At 43.4% G+C, this 18860-nt stretch overlaps 1 protein-coding gene and 1 pseudogene across 1 annotated transcript; both read left to right on the forward strand.

Moving 5' to 3' along the window:
* The first annotated feature begins 2352 nt into the window (after positions 1-2352).
* Positions 2353-8492, forward strand: LOC112822210 (acyl-coenzyme A thioesterase 6). The gene is made up of 3 exons (XM_025869698.2): positions 2353-2874; positions 6071-6273; positions 7837-8492. The coding sequence occupies exons 1-3, from the start codon at positions 2418-2420 to the stop codon at positions 8440-8442; spliced, it is 1266 nt and encodes a 421-aa protein (XP_025725483.1). The 5' UTR covers positions 2353-2417; the 3' UTR covers positions 8443-8492.
* On the forward strand, positions 2889-6061 carry LOC141373278 (ubiquinol-cytochrome c reductase complex assembly factor 6 pseudogene; annotated as a pseudogene).
* Positions 8493-18860: the final 10368 nt, after the last annotated feature.

Here is an 18860-nt window from a genome sequence, read left to right on the forward strand (position 1 = left end):
AATTAATTTTTATGTTTAATATTGGAGATAGTATGCTACATATCTGGGTTTTAAGCTACAACTACTTCATCAAGTCACTTGACAAACATTAGAATTTGTATGAAGCCACCCCCCTTTCTTATAGCAACTGATTCTTTTTCAGATTATGGGCAACCTAGCCTGGCAGTTGGCCTCTAAAGTACCTATTTCTTCCATAGAGTTCCTAAGTGCAGAATTCCGCACAGGAAGGCATTTTGAATGGCCCAGCCTCTCCTCCCCCCCCCCTTTTTTTTAAGATTTTATTCATCCATTTGACAGAGACATAGAAGAGAGCACGCACAAGCAGGGGAATGGCAGAGGAAGAGGGAGAAGCAGGCTCCCCGCTGAGCAGGGAGCCTAATGTGGGGCTCGATCCCAGGACCCCCAAGGCCTCCCTCTTAGCTGCTCTTCCCTCATGTGCCATTTCTGTGCCTCTTCACAGCAACCTAGGTATCAGGGAAGGGAGAGGGAGAAGCCACCTTTTTCTTTGCCTTTCTGAAATCTGAGCGCAGATTTCATTTTTTAAATTTCTTTTTTTTTCTTTTTCTCTCTTTCTTTGGGCAGGCAGCAGAGGGAGAGGGAAAATCTCAAGCAGGCTCCACACCCAGCACAGAGCCTGATGTGTGGGTCGATCTCATGACCCTGAGATCATGACCTGAGCTGAAATCAAGAGTTACTTAACCTGTTAAGTCACCCAGGCGCCCTGAGTGCAAATGTCAACTGTGCTGGTGGCTGCAGCAGCCCAGGTAAATTCTTTGTAAGCTGAGTGTTCCCAGATTGAGCACAGCCTGCAACACTTTATTTTTTACTTTTTAAAAGATTTTATTTATTTATTTGAGAGAGAGAGAGAGAGCACGAAGAGGGAGAGGGAGAAGCAAACCTCCTGCTGAGCAGAGAGCCCAATCCAGGGCTCAATCCCAGGACCCTGGGATCATGACCCGAGCCGAAGGCAGATGCTTAACCGACTGAGCCACCCAGGTGCCCCAGCCTGCAACACTTTACACAACAGGTATTTTAAATACCCAACAGCAGTTACTTCAGGAGGTAGAGCTGTCAAAGCTCACTGAAATTCTGAGATCTGGGACCTAGTCTGCCTTCTTTTTGTTCAGTTTAGAAATATGTACTGAGCTTCCACTTGCTGGGCATCTTCTGTGTGTTCCATCCATCTTGTTGTGTAACCAAGTAGGCTGAGCTGAAGGGTCAAGTTCAGCTAAAGAAAGGCACCAGCAAAAATGCGAAGGGCCAAGAGGAGAATGAGGTCAAGGTATTTATTCCCTCCCCACTCCTCCTACCACACCACGGATTGCCTTCCTCACACCACCATGGCTACCAGCCTCCTGCCAGGCAGCCCTCTGCCCTTGAGCCTTCAGGGTCCAAGGTTGTGCACCCAACCTTGTTTGTTTTTTGACTTGCCAATGCCTTTGTAAATAGTCCCTTTATGAAACTCTCCACAAATTACCCAATTGGAAAGTGCCCCCTGTTTCCTGCCAGAACTCTGACACAACAACACTGACACTGCCAGTGACCAGATTTGTGAACTGAAAAGCAAAACTCTTGGGGCGCCTTGGTGGCACAGTGGTTAAGCGTCTGCCTTTTTGGCTAGGGTCGTGATCCCAGGGTTCTGGGATCTAGCCCCGCATAGAGCCCTGCATCGGGCTCCTTGCTAGTTGGGAAGCCTCCTTCTCCCTCTGCTTGCCATTTCCCCTGCTTGTGCTCTCTCTCTCAAATAATAAAAATATTAAGTCTTAAGAAAAGCAAAACTCTTACTGAGCACCTGCTATATAGTTTTATCAGTGCGGTGTTTTTACCTATGTTGGCCAATGTAATCATCACAATATGCCTTTTACAGACAAGGAGACTGGATTCAGAGACTTAATTACATATCTTGCTAAGGATCACCAGGCTATTGAGCAGGATCGGACTGGAATTCAGGTAGATCTCACTCCATAAACATCTACCTGCTCTGAAGGCCACCCTTGGTACCCTTAGCTTTAGGGAAAAGGCTCGGTAAAGGACTGAGGCAGGGGAAGGATTAGGCTGTTTCCCCACTGATCATCTGAATCACAATCACCTGGGATGCTTTATAAAATTTGAGATTCTTGGAACTGCCAGTATCTTTCCCAATCTCAGCAGTCTCTGTACCTCTATTTCACACTCACTGCGCTGGATTGCAGAATTAATAATGAACTCTTATTTTAGCAGCTACTTTCTTCCGATCAGACGCTACTGGATTTGCACAAACACTAGGAGACCTCACACATTGGCTTAGAGGGTCTCACGTGAGTCCAAAAGAAGAAGCGCAAAGGTTCCAACTACTATTGCTTCCCAGGGAGGTGGAGGCGCGCCTGGCTGGACACGTGACCGGGGAGGGCTGACTCCCCTGTTCCGCAGAAATCGAGATGGCGGCGACGGTGATCCTGCAGCCCGCGGGCCGCTGCAGCTGGGACGAGCCCGTGCGCATCGCCGTGCGCGGCCTGGCCCCGCGACAGCCCGTCACGCTGCGCGCGTCCCTGCGCGACGAGAAGGGCGCGCTCTTCCGGGCCCAGGCGCGGTACCAAGCCGACGCCGGCGGCCTTCTGGACCTGGAGCGCGCGCCCGCGCTGGGCGGCAGCTTTACGGGGCTCGAGCCCATGGGGCTGCTCTGGGCCCTGGAGCCCGAGAAACCCCTGGTGCGGTTTGTGAAGCGGGACGTGCAGACGCCCTTCGCGGTGGAGCTGGAGGTGCTCGACGGCCACGAGCCGGACGCCGGGCGCGTCCTGGGCAGGGCGGTGCACGAGCGCGACTTCCTGCGGCCGGGCGTGCGGCGGGAGCCGGTGCGCGCGGGCCGGCTGCGCGCCACGCTCTTCCTGCCCCCAGGTGAGCGCCCCGGGTCCCAGGCTGTTATGGAGTACCAGGTGGAGTCGTCCCGGGACCCTGGGCAGCCTCTTGCCTGGCGGGGGAACCACGTGGTTGTGGAACTTTCCTAAGCTCATCCCCGCACTCCAGAGCCTATCATGGATTCTGGATAGACGTTTTTCCTCTTTAAGTTCATGGCACTTCCTAGAGTCACTACCACTCCTTAGCTGTATGCTAAAAAGTGCATTTATTTCAAGTGCCCGCCAGGCGGCTGTGTCAGATACCAGTATTAGGTAATGACTTACGCTGCTTTGCCTCTTTTCACATGGAACTTCCAAGGAAGCTAAAACCCACAGATAGAGGCAGTGCTCCATAATCCTAAAAAACAAACTGATGGTCACCTTTTCCCATCATAAACTGTCAGTGATTTTTTTTTTTTAAGATAGTATGTATTTTTGAGAGAGAGAGTGGGCACAAGCAGGGGGGAGGGGCAGAGGGAGAAGCAGACTCCCCGCTGAGCAGGACCCTGGGATCATGACGTGAGCTGAAGGCAGACCCTTAACCGAGGGAGCCACCCAGGCATCCCTGGCAGTGATTCTTAATCTCGGTTGATTTTCCCCCACCCCAGGGGACATTTGGCAATATCTGGAGACATTTTTGGTTCTCACAACTGAAGGGTGGGGGGTATTATTGGCATCTAGTGAGTAGAGGCCAGAGATGTTGGTAAACGTTCACAATGCACAGGGCAGCCCACACAACAAAGAAATATCTTACTCAAAATGTCTATAGTGCTGAGATTGAGAAACCCTAGTCTAAGTAAAAAGGTGCTTACTAGGTAAAAGGGGCCTGGAAACAAGACCCTTGACCCAACTCTTAACAACCAAATTCCTGGTTGAAACCCCTCCTATATAGAAATGCTGGAGTTGCCACATCTCACAGAATCCCTAAACAATTCTGTTATTCTCCAGAACAAGAGCACCTGCTTTATTCTTACAGCTCGTCAGCAATTCCCAACCTTAACTAGTGGCTGCACACTCAACTGTGAACTCCTGCGGCTGCGATCAGATTTAACACATCTCTGTGTATCTATATTCCTAGAAGCTTGCCCAGGGATATAGTAGGAGCTCAATAAATCATACCGACTGATTCAGTAAGAATCCCCCAGGGGCACCTGGGTGGCTCAGTTGGTTAAGTGACCACCTCTTTGATTTCAGGTCAGGTCGTGATCTCAGGGTCCTGGGATGGAGGGAGCCCCGTCTCGGGCTCTGCACTCAGCAGGGCGCCTGCCTGAGATTCTCTCCCTCTCCGTCTGCCCCTTCCCCTGTCCCCTCACATGAGCGCTTGCTCACTCTCTCAAATAAATAAAAGCTTAAAAAAAAACATTTAAAAAGAATCTCCCCCCAAAAAACCTTTCACCGCCCATCACGGTATCTGATACTCCAGTCAAGTCAATCTTCTGTTAACTATTTCAGTGTCTACTATGTGGTCTATTTAAAAATTGTTTTCTGGGCGCCTGGGTGGCTCAGATGGTTAAGCGTCTGCCTTCGGCTCAGGTCATGATTCCAGAGTCCTGGGATCGGGTCCCGCATCAGGCTCCCTGCTCGGTGGGGAGCCTGCTTCTCCCTCTGCCTCTCTCTCTCTCTGTCTCTCATGAATAAATAAATAAAATCTTTAAAAAGTAAATAAATAAAAGTTGTTTTCTGTCTCAAAGGCTTTTGTAAATAATGTAGAAGAGTTCAGTCATTTAACAAATATGTATTAAGTCAAGGACCATGCTACATACTGGGATGGAATAGATAGCAAAGTTAGACACGGTCCTCACTGTACTTACAGCCTAATAAAGGACCCAGGTAACTATACTTGCACTTACAGATGTGGCAGGTGCTGTGATAGGGAGAAGGAGAGGGCCAGGGTGCTGGTGGGAACATATAAAAGGCTATCTGGCCGCTCACCCTCTGACCCGCGGCCAAACGCCAGTGCATTCTGCGCCCCCCAACCATGACCGCGGGCATGTCCTGGGCCACCTATCTGAAAATGTTCGCTGCCAGCCTCCTGACCATGTGCGCCGGGGCCAAAGCGGTGCACAGGTACTACCAGCCGGACCTGACAATACCTGAAATTCCACCAAAGCCTGGAGAACTCAAAACGGAGCTTTTGGGACTGAAAAAGAGACATGAACCTCAAATTTCTCAACAATAGAAACCTCAAAATACTTAACTCTGCCAAGAACTCCGTAAATAATATTATAAGTATTAAATATATATTTTTAAAGTTTATTGAGTCAAACTGGTTGTCTTTAAGCATCTAATGCAATGCTAACTGCAAGAGGTGCCCAGGTGTTAACTGATGCATTGAGATTTAATTATGGATTGACCAGTGTTTCTGGAAAACTGCCAAAGTTTATATCATCAGCTTTTTGAATGTATTTGAATAGATACTTAGTCTTGGATATCATGTGAGAAAGAATACAGTGTTTCCTGCCCTTATAATTCTGGTTTATGTCTCTGAATAAGCTTGACTATCATGACAAATGGGAATTATAAATTAACTATAATAAAAGTGTCATTGACAATGAAAAAAAAAAGGCTATCTGATTCAAATCAGCCTTGGGGGAGATCTGGGAATTCTTCTGGGAAGGGAGATCTAAATTTAGGTTTGAAAACTGATGGGTCAACCAGATCATAAAAACTAGAGAGGGGAAGAGACTAGTGTATACCACTTTCAGGAACCAACGAGAACAGCACATTTAGGGATGGTGTTATTTAAAGCTGGAGCAGAGAGTGCAAGGATATGCGGTGTACATCTAATAAACCCTTATGTATGTAGAACATTTTACAACTCTCAAAGTATTCTCAAATAGATTTTTTTTGAGGAAAATTTTGTGGGAAATGTACATTTCATCATGTGCTATTTCTAATTTGGTATAAATATATATGTGGTGTGTGTATATACACTACCATACATATACCATATATATATATATGAAAATATGTGAAAAATTCTGGAGAAATAAATAATTTTGTTCCCCCCCTTCTCCCTGAAGGTCACTAAAGAAGAAAGAAGGAAAATTTTTTTTAAAAAGGATCCTTTTTCCACTCACTCCCCCACCCCCAACCTTCCCTGCTTCAGAAACTTCTCTTTGCTGACTGCCAGAATCTGAAACTCGAGAATGTGTTTTGAGAGTCTAAAGCTCCTTATGATTTGTGGTGCTTTCTAGGTGCAGGACCCTTCCCTGGGATCATCGATCTGTTTGGAAGTGGTGGTGGCCTTTGTGAATATAGGGCCAGCCTCCTGGCTGGACATGGTTTTGCTGTGCTTGCTTTGGCTTATTTCAGATTTGAAGACCTCCCTGAACATTTGGATGACATGCACCTGGAGTACTTTGAAGAAGCCGTAGACTTCATGCTGCAGCATCCAAAGGTGGGTTCTAGTGTTTGCCTGAATGCAGAGGATTGGGAATAGAGTGGACACAGGCCTGGATTCAAAAACCCTGCCGGGACATGAGGGACTCAGAATATGTCACGAGACACCAAAGTTCCTTCAAAAGTTACTAGGATTATTATCTTCATTTCTACCCATCTCTCTCCAATTTCTTAAGACTCAACTGTTTATTTCCCTTTAATTCTTGACCATAATTCAAAGCACTCTACTAAAATGTTACTAACCTTAAATTCTGGTTCTCCATCTACCACCACATGGCCTTAGAATCCTGAACGGGGCAACTGCTTTCTCTGAGGTTCAGTTTTTCTCACTTATAAGGCTAATGTAAATGTATAGAGGAAAACATTTGACTATTAAGAGACATTTTTAGGACATTTGAATAGGGACTGTATTTGATGATACTAAGGAATCATTAATTTTGTTAAATGTGATAATGGTATTATGTTTTCATAGAGAGTTTTTATCTGAGACTGAAAAAAATAATCAAAACATTTTGGTCTGATTATAAATGGAATACATACTCTGCAACTATCTAGACTTAAAGCAACCCAAATATTCTAATGTTAAGTAATAAAATGTTTTATAAGTTCTATAGGATATTCTAATGCTGCCAGAATTCAGGGAATGGTCTCTTAGCAGAGCTGCTACAACCTAGATGATTTTGAACTGTGATTATTGGTTTATTAGAGGAGATAAGGCCCCAGGGAAAAAGAAGAGACCAGTATATACTCAGTTGTGCCTTTAGGCCTAGGCAAGAGGGGCTTCTGTCCTGGACTTTTTGTTTTAGATGGCCACATTCTGGCCTGCCTTTGGGCTTCATCCCTGCCCACAGGGTGAGGAATCCAACGGACCCAGGGAATGTATCCACCTGGAATTCATGTGCCTTACACACACACACACACACACACACACACACACACACACACACACACACCATGCCCTTGTGATATGGAACCCCAGAATTCTTTGCCAAATAGCACTAATCCTGCTTCCAGGCTCTATGTCTCTTCTCTGGTCTATCAATGTGAATACACCTAGGCCTTCACCATGTAGGCTGGGGTATCCACATACATGTGTGAGAGGCCCCTCAAGGTAACATGATGGAACTGGGAATGGGAAAAGAAGGAAGGTGGACCAGGGACCAAGGACTGGGGCTGGCTCTCCCCCAGGCCACATTCCAGTACAGAACTTCAAGGACTCCCAAGCTTTCAAATTTTCTGTTATGGAGGTATATTTACCAAGGTGGGAGAAAAGAATATATTTAAAGAGTTTGTTCATTTGATTTATAACTTTTAAATATTTAGGTATGGGGTGTATGGGTCTCTGTGTGTACTCTTGACCCAGTCACCATAAATATTAGTGGAAGGCCTGTATACTAAGAAATCAGTTGATTTGCTTATTAGAAGACACAGTTGAGCTTTGTGGATTGTTGCATAAGGAAAGAAAGCGAATGAAACTTAAGAAAGCTACCTAGAAAATATAAAATCACCATTTATGTCCTCCACTTACAAATTCTAAGCTTGTTCTGTTTCTCTTCTTCAGGTGAAAGGCCCTAATGTTGGGCTTCTTGGCTTCTCCAAAGGAGGTGACCTGTGTCTCTCCATGGCCTCTTTCTTAAAAGGTATCACTGCCACGGTACTTATCAATTCCTGTGTGGCCAACACAATAGTTGCTCTGCATTACAAGGATATGATTGTTCCCAGTCTTGGCAGTGACATAGGAAGATGTACAATTAATGAATCAGGACTTTGGAATTTTCTTGATATGTGGGACAATCCACTGGAGGAACGCAATCACCCAAGTATTATTCCACTGGAAAGAGCCCAAGGGCCCTTCCTTTTTATTGTTGGCATGGATGATCATAACTGGAGAAGTGACTTCTATGCTCAAATAGCCTCTGAACGGTTACAAGCCCATGGGAAAGACAGACCCCAGATAATCTACTACCCAGGAACTGGTCATTGTATTGAACCACCTTATTTTCCTCCTTGTAGAGCTTCTGTACATACATCATTAAACCAAGCAGTATTCTATGGAGGTGAGCCAAAGGCTCAATCAAGGGCACAGGTAGATGCCTGGCAGCAAATTCAAACTTTCTTCCATAAACATCTCAATGGTAAAAAATCTGTCCAGTCCAGCAAAATATAACATTGTAATCATAGACCAGATACTATTAATAAAAATCTAATTCATACAACATGTGTTGGGTTTTCCAAAGCACATAGAAAATAATTATCTCAGCTCCTTGTCAGGTCCTATTGGATTCCCAGGCTTTGCAACCCTCCTTCCTTTACTGCCACCCCTCTCTCCCCTGAACTTTACCTACCATATAGGCTTAACCCTGATCTTATCCATAGGATCCATCTTAACCTGAAATAGGAGAAATGTAAGAAGTGCCTACCCAACTCTCACTTGCTGACCTAGCTTTGACCTGTGTTCTGGTTGTGAAGACTGAGCTTCTGTATTGCTGAGAGTTTTTTTTTTTTTTAAGATTTTATTTATTTATTTGAGAGAGAATGAGAGAGAGAGAGAGCACATGAGAGGAGGGAGGGTTAGAGGGAGAAGCAGACTCCCTGCTGAGCAGGGAGCCCGCCGTGGGACTTGATCCCGGAACTCCAGGATCATGACCTGAGCCGAAGGCAGTCGCTCAACCAACTGAGCCACCCAGGCGCCCTGAGAGTTCCATATCCCCTTTGGACCCTAACTGACCATGTCTGAACCTTGGGAACATACCCACTTGAATCCCTTAAGGAATGGACTCTGCTTCTTTCTTGCCAGTACACATTCCTGAATGTGTATTCAAGACTTGTCTCTGAACCCCACTCTGAAGATTGGGGGCATTGATATTTTTCATATGCTAAGCTTTGCTTTTATTTTATGAATGCAAAGCTTTGCTTTTATTTTATGAATGAAACCTCAATTTCTTCCTTACTGGTAATGTATCCTTTACAAAATTCAACATTTGTAAAGGATAACTTTACAAAGTAAAGCTGAATTCTTTACAACAAAATTTATTGTAAGCAAAACTGTATTGATATACTGATAGAACCAATTAAGCGTCTGCCTTGGGCTCAAGTTATGATCTCAGGATCTTGGGATTGAGCTCCATGTTGGGCTCCCTGCTCACCAGGGAGTCTGTTTCTCCCTCTCCCTCTGCCCCTCCCCCCTTATGCTCCCTCTCTCTCTCTCAAATAAATAAAATCTTTTAAAAAATTGGTTATATCAGTATATCAATACAGCTTTTTATTTTACGAATGAAACCTCAATTTCTTCCTTACTGATACTGTATCCTTTACAAAATTATTGATTGCAACTAACCATCTCCAGGTACTAAATTTCTAGGTGTAGGGACAGCTCTCCACCTCGATTTCTTCCTTACTGATAAAGTAGCCTAGAAATGCCCTACACTGACTAAAGATATTTGGTCATTTTCCCCTCAGAGTTAACTCTATATATGGCCACCTGTTTCTAAGATTTCAAAAGGAATTTCAGGTTTTTGTAAAGCTACCTAAAATATGGTAATTGTGACTAAGAAGGAAGGCAGGAAGAGAAAAGGTATCCATGAAATGAAGCCAGAAATGAGGCTAACACAATAGCGCTTATTACGAAGGCCTTGACTGGGCCACTCATCCAGTCATATGCTTTGCAATGGCTTATGCAAAGAAGGAAATCTAATCAGCTACACAAACTTTACAGCATTCATAAAATAAAAGCAAAACTTAGCAATTAAGTTCTTCCAAAGGTTGTCATGCTAAGAAACATTGAGTGATGTAAATGGTAGTATCCTCAGCGATTCCTCTGAGGTAGATATAAATTCCAGGCTCCACTACTTATTAGCCATGTGACCTTGGGTAAGTTATTAACCTCTCTAAGCCTCTATTTCTTCATCTATAAAATGGGGATAATAATAGTGCTAATAATAGAAACTACCTGTCTGGGTTGTGGTCATTAAATTAGATAGTCCAGGTGAAGCATTTAAAAAATTTATCTATCTTTGTAAAAACAACATTTAAATTTCATTACAGAGAAGTAATGGATCCTACAAAATCTAAGTGAGGATTCCAACTTGAAAGATCCTAAGAGAGAGGGGGGCGCCTGGGTGGCTCAGATGGTTAAGCGTCTGCCTTCGGCTCAGGTCATGATCCCAGTGTCCTGGGATCAAGTCCCGCATCGGGCTCCCTGCTCCTTGAGAGCCTGCTTCTCCCTCTGCTTCTCTCTCTCTCTCTCCCTCTGTCTCTCATGAATGAATAACTAAACTCTTTAAAAAAAAAAAAAAGATCCTAAGAGAGAGGGACTAAGTGCCTTTCAGGTGCCTTCCAGCTCTGAGATTCTCAGAGGTGCTGGATTCCAGAACTTTGGACTTGTACTTGCATTCTGAGGTTGGACATGACGGTCACAGATTAAATTTAACCCTCTTAATTTATTACCCTATTCCAGGCTTCTCCTAGGGCTAATTACAGTTATCAACTTGAAGTATACCCTTCCAGAACCATTTTAGGTGCATGTACATACACATATTTGTTTGAATGTAAAAAATATGGTTTTATTTTGTGAGTCCCATGACTTTTTCTTGGGGGAAAAAAAGTCATGATGTAATTTTTTTCTGCATATAAAAACATTTTTAATACTTGTGCCAAGCCCCAAGACAATAAAGATTATTTCCATAGTGTATACATCTGTAGTGCTGCCTCATCTAAAACGTTTAAACTTTAACCTTGGCAGTCTTTCTTAATCCCAGGCAAAAATAATGTCAAGGAAGGAATTTGGCAGAAGCCTATTACACGTAGCTTCCTTCAGCTAGGTTTAGGGAATTTTGACCCCTGGTGGCCAGGGAGGGACTTTAAAGAAAGAGACCGGCCAGCATTCTGTCACATCAGTAACCTCTCTCTCACCGCGTCGAGCCTTAGGCAGGGGATGAGCTCCTGCCTCTTCTAAGCGGTCCCACTACAGGGACCCCAAAAGCATAACCGACCCCGCGCCCTCCTAAAAGTCGCCTCTTATTGCAGCCTTTGGCTGAGTGGCGCCCCAGGGACCAGCCGGGGGCCTTACCGCCCTCGGGATCCGAGGATGCCCCGCTGGGCCCCGCCCCGCTGGGCCCCGCCCGGCTCGCCCCGCCCGGCCCCCGCCCGGCCCCCGCCTGCCCTGCGGAGCCGGGCGGGGAGGTCTGACTCTTCCTCCAGCCGCCGCCGGGCCTCGTGTCTTTGCCCGGAACCGCGAAGATCCCGGGGCCATGTGGAAAGCTGCCCAGGCCGTGCTCGGAACCGCCGGGATCCCCCTCCTACTCCGGAGGTCGATGTCCACATCGGCCCTTCTCTCCCACAAGGCTACGACCCTGACCGTCACCCCTACGATTGGGCTGGCCGACGAGCTCCTTGGACATTAAAGTGGAAGGCTTAGGCCCGAGGGCGCGGGTGACCCTGCGAGCGTCGGCAGTCAGCTGCCGAGGCCGCCTCTTCCACTCGCTGGCCCACTACGAGGCGGACGGCCGCGGGGGCTTGGACCTGGCCAGGGACCCGGCTCTGGGCGGCGACTTCACGGGCGTGGAGCCCATGGGGCTCCTTATGGAGCCTCACGCCGGTCGGCTCAGAGGATCCCTGCTTCAACCAGATGCCGAGGGGAGTGATGAAAAGCCCCCTCAAAGTGGAGGTGACCGTCCACCACGCACCGCGGCAGCCGGCGGTGTCGCTGGGCCCGGCGCTGGCCTCTGCCCAGGTGCAGCGCTGGTTCTCCAGCCCTGAGCTGCGCCGCGCTCGGCTGCAGGCCGGCCGCCTGCGGGGCGTCTTCTTGCTGCCCCCAGGTGCGTGAGGTCTTTTCCGCAGAGGGCTTTGCATGGATTTAGGAAGTCGATTTATGAAAGCTGGCTTGCTTTGCTGGCTAATTTATCTTCTGAAAACAAAACGGGTGCCTTAATTCCTTTATTTTGTCGCCCTAGACATCAGGCGGGACAGTCATTCTCCTAAATGGTGACTGGGATTTAAATTTAATCTGCTCGGGTACCTCTTTTCTGCCAGCTGCCGCCCCCTTTAAACTCCTACTGCTCCCGATGCTATTCTTTGTGAGCATCTTTGCTATAGTTTCTAGCATGAAGTATTTGCTTGCCTCTCTAGTAGGCAGAGCTTTGTGGTAATTTGACTTTTTCAGTTATTTCTTGTAAAAATGACGAGAATAGTGGATACAAATCTTTCACTGGTATCCGTTCAAGCTCCAACATAACTGAAGTCCTATTACATATATTGTTCACTTTTTTTTAAAGATTTTATTTATTTATTTGACAGATAAAGACATAGCAAGAGAGGGAACACAAGCAGGGGGAGTGGGAGAGGGAGAAGCAGGCTTCCCGCTGAGCAGGGAGCCCGATGCTGGGCTCTGTCCCAGGACCCTGGGATCATGACCTGAGCCGAAGGCAGACACTTAATGACTGAGCCACCCAGGCGCCCCTATTGTTCACTTTTTTAAATACTGGTTTTACGTTAGGATACAGATGACCTTTTTGTTGTTAATTCTGACATACTCTGATTCCTTGGAGACCTTCATCATGAAGAAACTGTTCTGTTTCTCATTTCATAGATCAAAGAACAGTTTCTTTATAGATGAGAAAACTGAGGCCTAAAGTGTTTTAATCAAATCACACACCTAGATGGTGCTAAAATCAGGGTGTAGGGGCGCCTGGGTGGCTCAGTTGGTTAAGCGACTGCCTTCGGCTCAGGTCATGATCCTGGAGTCCCGGGATCGAGTCCCACATCGGGCTCCCGGCTCAGCGGGGAGCCTGCTTCTCCCTCTGACCTTCTCCCCTCTCATGCTGTTTCTCTCTCTCTCTCTCTCAAATAAATAAATAAAATCTTTAAAAAATAAAAATAAATAAAAATAAATAAAATCAGGGTGTAGTCAAATTCTTTGAGAGCCACACTGACTACAAACGCGCAGAGTGAATGAGTGAAATAGTTAGGTTTTTATTTTAAAAACAGAACAAAACAAAACAAAACAGTCTGGCTTATTTTCTACTCTCACTCTCAGGATCCTTAGGACCAACTAAGAATCTTTTAAATGAGAGATTTAAAACACTTTCATAGTTGAGGGTGGGTGGGCTTTTTTTTTTTTTTTTTTTTTTAGAGCCTATAAGGTACTAGCAAATTTACATACTGGGGATCCAATTACTAAATTGAAACAAAATAAACAAATTCTCAGTTATTTTAATGTGATAGACCTGTGGTTGGAAAAATCTATTGCTGGAATAATTTGAGGATCTGTGTGTTATGTCTTTTTCATGGTTTGCTTTAGGCTTTCTGAAAGTAATCTTGAATCCAGAGATGCTTGAGATTTATCTAATTTTAAAAAGAGCAGATCAAGATATGCCAAGATATCTGAATGTTAAGAAAACCACCCTGTAAAAATCGCTACCTTAATATATACACCCTGGCTTTCACTTTGGTGGCTAGATGTACCTTAACTTGTTTCTAGATTTGAAAATTTAGAAACGGCCTTTGGCACTGGAATTTTAGATCTCTTAGTTTGGTTTATGTTCTAATGTTCTTGCCTCTTAATCCGTTTTTATAGATTTACCTGAGACTTTTATTGGAATAACACAGAAGAATATATCTGAAAAATACTAGGAAGCAATTGGCTGAGACATTCTTCTCTTGGAATAGTGAATGAATAACAAAATCTAGAAAAGGAATGTTGAAAGAGAAATAACATCAATATTAGAAGAAAATAGTTTGACATTTTACTCCCTTTCCACTGTGAGGGAGCAAGAATTTACTGTCCTCTTCAAGGTCCTTCTAGCTGGATTAAGAATCAAATTGACATGAGACAGATTAACAGGAGAAAATGAAATTTAATTTTGTATGTATGGGGAATCCACAGACATGGAAATTCCAAAGATAGTCAGGCAAAACGAGGTATATATGTCATCCTGAACTAAGGAGAAAAGGTTAGGGGTCTAGGACTTCAAAGGGAAGGAATGCAATTCACAGGGCAATAAGAAGAACAGTTGTTTGGAAATTAGATTTTTGCCCTGCCGTATAGATGGCACTCAGATAAAACTTATCTCTGGTAATAACCCTCATTCTGAGAAAGACCCCCAACTTAGATTTTTCCGTGTCATTAAGGGAGGGCAAAAGTTTCTCTTGAAACTGCAGGGTCTCAGTTGCCTTCAGCTCAAAATAATCCACATGCCAAAGTGGCATATTCTGAGGGGAACTCCCCTGAATTCCTTCAAATGCAAAATAATCGTTATATACCAAAGTGGTTAATCTAGGGGCAGACTGCCCTTGGCCCCTACACCACACATGTTATTCATTTATATTACAACATCATTAGACCTTTAAAATAGCGTAAGCTTTGTTTATTTAGGGATTTTGGTGACTTTGTTTCTTAAGCTCATTGAGAAAGGGCCCTTTAAAGTTGGATTTTTTTAATGAGGTATTATACTTTCATATCTCAAAGACTGCCAGAACTATTTGCTTAGATTAATTAGGATTTACACTTCAAACCAAAACATTTTCCGTATCTTTAGTGCAAATTTTCATACTTTTTTCCATTTCCAAGTGATTTTCTCATAGGAAAAAAAGATAAAAACATTCTTACATTTATAGCTTCAAAATAGCCGAAACAAGTATCCATTTCAACCACAACAATAAACCTATTTCAGCCAAAACAGATGTTTTTTTCCCAAGGCAAATAGGTGAATGTTTTAAAACAGAAAAAAAAAAGATTTAAAAAATTTTTAAAGTTAAAAAATAATAATTTTTTAAAATATAAATTATACAATTAGAATTTGCTTTAGAAAATATTAGCTAGGTATCATAGTCCATTAAATGTCCTGTCATCTAATCCCAGATTAATCCTCTTTCCTGGTTTATAGGAGACGGTCCTTTTCCTGGTTTGATTGATATGTTTGGTGATGGAGGATTAAATGAATCTTGAGCTAGTCTCCTGGCTTGTGGAGGTTTTGCTACTTTGGCTTTGCCATTTTTTGGCTATGAAGATCTACCTCCAATCATGAAGGACTTAAATTTAGATTACTTTGAGGAGGCAGCTAAATTTGTGCAAAGTCACCCAAAGGTGAGTGAGATTGTAGAGAGAAATGTATTTAAAATTAACTCCTTAGGTCCAGGAGAGAGTGAATAAAGAAAGTGGTACTAATGGGCTGGAAAACATCTATAACAAATACCTGTTGAATGAATTAATGAATGGATAAATAAATGAATAAATAAGCCATCTGATAAATACATAAATGTTTTTTTCTTTATTGAGGGCTTTGCGAGGCTGTTAACAATCATGCTTTCTCTCTCTCTCTCTCTCTCTCTCTCTCTCTCCCCCTTTGTTTGTCTTGTTCTTCAATCTCTATGTTAAAGGTCCAAACATTGGAGTGATTGGTTCTGGCAAAGGGGCCGAGTTGGCATTTTCCATGGCTAGCTTTCTCCCAAATATAGCTGCAGTTGTGAGCATCAATGGCTGCATCTCTAACACAACTACTGCCCTTACATGTGGTAGATTCATCCTGCCATCCTGCCTTTCAACCTAGACAAAATCTCTGCCATGGGTTCTGGGGTTTACGATGTTAAAGAAGCGCTGGAGGACCCCTTGGACCCAGCCTACCAGGAAAGCCGTATCCCCCTTGAAAAAGCCAATGCCCATTTCCTTGTCATAGTCGGAGAGGATGACAGGCATTGGAAGAATTCTGTTTATGCGGACATAGCTGTGAAGCACCTCACAGAGCATGGGAAGACGAATTTCACTCTTTTAAGCTACCCTAGTGCTGGCCACAGAATAGATTCCCCCTTACAGCCCTTTTTTCTCTGTATCGCTGGATCCCGTGTTGGGAGTGCCTGTTTTGGGAGGTGGACAGCTCAAAGCTCATGCTGTTGCTCAGATTGAGTCTTGGAAGAAGATCTTGGAGTTTTTGCACTTGCATCTAGGGTAAAGTCTAACAAACTAGACAGTTAAGTTTAGAGTATGCACAGAATGAATTAAGGGATAGGTTGAATATTTTTAACAAGTGTTGACTGAAATCTGGACTTCTCGCGGGCATCTGTAAGCTTTTAAAAGAAGTAAGAATACTTGCTTCAAGTTCATCGGAGTCTGTAACTTTGGTTACTATCCATGTTTCTCCATGTTTGGTTTGTTTGAGCTTGAACTCAAGGTAATTGCTAAGTGAAAACCAGTTTTCTTTCTTTTTTTTTTTTTTGAAGATTTTATTTATTTATTTGACAGAGAGAGAGACAGCGAGAGAGGGAACACAAGCAGCAGGGAGTGGGAGGGAGAAGTGGGCTTCTTGCCAAGCAGGGAGCCTGACACTGGGCTTGATCCCAGGACCCCGGGATCATGACCTGAGCCAAAGGCAGACGCTCAATGACAGCCACCCGGGCGCCCCGAAAACCAGTTTTCAATCTGTCATTTACCCACCCTTCCCACCTACCCTCCCTGTTACATGTACTTCCAAAGGTTTTTAAAAACTGGTGTATGATAATTAGTTTGCTATTATGTGTCCCAGAGGTTATAAAACTGTTTTTGAACAGGGGTGAATACATGAATATAGGTCCTTGGTTTTATGATGAGGAGACACTGGGCTATGATAACTTTCTCATATTAGAGGCTGGAGTGAATTCTAACAAGATGACACAGAGACTAATTTGTGGTTGACTGAAGTCATAGAATCCTTTCTGTTGTTAATCAGGTTTTGATTTTTTTTTTCTAGTTGCCACCTGTTCTAGGATCTTTAAAGAAAGTTAGAAATCCTAAAATACTTGCTTTAAAACTGCTGACCAATTACTGAGAAACACTGATTCTTTACAGTTCCTTTATCTCTGTATTTGTACTTTAAAAAACTTTCCTTCAGGGGCGCCTGGGTGGCTCAGTCGTTGAGCGTCAGCCTTCGGCTCAGGTCGTGATCCCAGGGTTCTGGGATCGAGCCCCGCATCAGGCTCCCTGCTCGGCGGGAAGCCTGCTCCTCCCTCTCCCACTCCTTCTGCTCGTGTTCCCTCTCTCTCACTGTGTGTCTCTCTCTGTCAAATAAATAAATAAAATCTTAAAAACAAAACAAAACAACTTTCCTTCACACTTTGCTTCAAAAATGTATTTAAAAATAGGCACACTCCAGTTCTCCTCCCAAGTTGATAATTACACAAGTGGACAATGTAATTATCTGAGGGAAAGACAGAGTTCATCCCTTTGACTTTCCACTACCCTCACCAAAACTTTAATTGCACTTTTGGATGAGCCTTAATATATTAAAATGATTTTAATTGAAGTTCTGAGATTTGATTTTAAACTTTAAAAATATATGTGGAATTAGAAAATGTTAAAAGTTCTGACCTTCTCATAATTTAGTTTCAGTTTAGTGTTTTTTTCTTCCACATAATTGAAGGGAAAGATTAAAGTATTAATTATCAGTCTTTGATTTTGGTTGATCAGTGGATCTCGTCAGAACTATATTTTGGGCTCTTGGCAGAGGATGAAGTGCTGTCACCCTAATTTGTAGTATTAATGATTTCCCTCCCCCAAATTAACATTATTTTTAAAATGTAATAGATGTTTCAAATTCTTTTTTTTTTAAGATTTTATTTATTTAATTAACAGAGAGAGAGAGAGACATGCACAGTGAGAGAGGGAACACAAGCAGGGGGAGTGGGAGAGGGAGAAGCAGGCTTCCCGCCAAGCAGGGAGCCCGATGCCGGGCTGGTCCTGGGATCATGACCTGAGCTGAAGGCAGTCGCTTAACCAACTGAGCCACCCAGGCGCCCCACTCATGTAAGATTTTTAAAAGATTTTTTTTTTTAAAAAAACAGACCAAAAACATAGCAAGGGGAGAAATTGGCTTTTTATCAAATAACTATAATGAGAATAATAATCTGGGAAATTGACTATTGAAATTTGTTACAATGCTCATTCTAATTTGAACTGATAAACCTTTTGACTGTATAAATAACCTTAAGAATTAATGACTCTCTTAGGCTTTAAGTTATTAAATTTTAGGGTATGTAACTTTTAGCTGTTTTGCTCAATCCCTAATCATCTGTTAAATGTGACATTTTTTTTCTTTTATTCAACCCACATTCTTGTTTAGGAAATTAAAGATTCCTTAACATATTTGGTTGCTATCATTTCACACTATTTTACTTTTCGAAGGGTCTGCCAGATTTTCTGAATTTGGGGAAACTGTTTCAATAATCTTTTTAACCTTTCTCTCAACTTTCTTCTAGGCCTGCAGCAAGAACAAGTAGATCCAAAGCCATAGTCTCTGGTGAACAGATTTTCGAATCTATTTTGCCATTTTGCAGGATTTAAAAGAACAAAGGATCCATGTTATATAATTCTTCCTTTTCCTGTGTGAATGTTTTTAACCTTTGAGAATTTGAAACTCAGCAAATGTCTGCTTATATAGTGGTAAATAGTTTATTTTGAGGTAAATAAGACATATTCATAGTCAAAGTTTACTCCTCCGATGATGAGGAGGATATAAAAGTAACATTCTGAGCAAGCATGAAGGTAAAATTGATTTACTAATGATATTTCACCTTTAATGCCAATGCCTTATGATGTAATCCACAGTTTTGTTTTGTTTT

The sequence above is a fragment of the Callorhinus ursinus genome, unplaced genomic scaffold, assembly GCF_003265705.2.
Source record: "Callorhinus ursinus isolate GAN/ISIS: 27379988/994484 unplaced genomic scaffold, GSC_fseal_2.0 scaffold8, whole genome shotgun sequence".
NCBI lineage: Eukaryota > Metazoa > Chordata > Mammalia > Carnivora > Otariidae > Callorhinus > Callorhinus ursinus.

Bases quoted from the DNA above. Each gene is read 5' to 3' on its own strand.
- LOC112822210 (XM_025869698.2), top strand. From the start codon at position 2,418: ATGGCGGCGACGGTGATCCTGCAGCCCGCGGGCCGCTGCAGCTGGGAC. The intron at 2,875-6,070 runs GTGAGCGCCCCG...GGTGCTTTCTAG, and splicing joins CACGCTCTTCCTGCCCCCAG to GTGCAGGACCCTTCCCTGGG. The intron at 6,274-7,836 runs GTGGGTTCTAGT...TCTCTTCTTCAG, and splicing joins TCATGCTGCAGCATCCAAAG to GTGAAAGGCCCTAATGTTGG.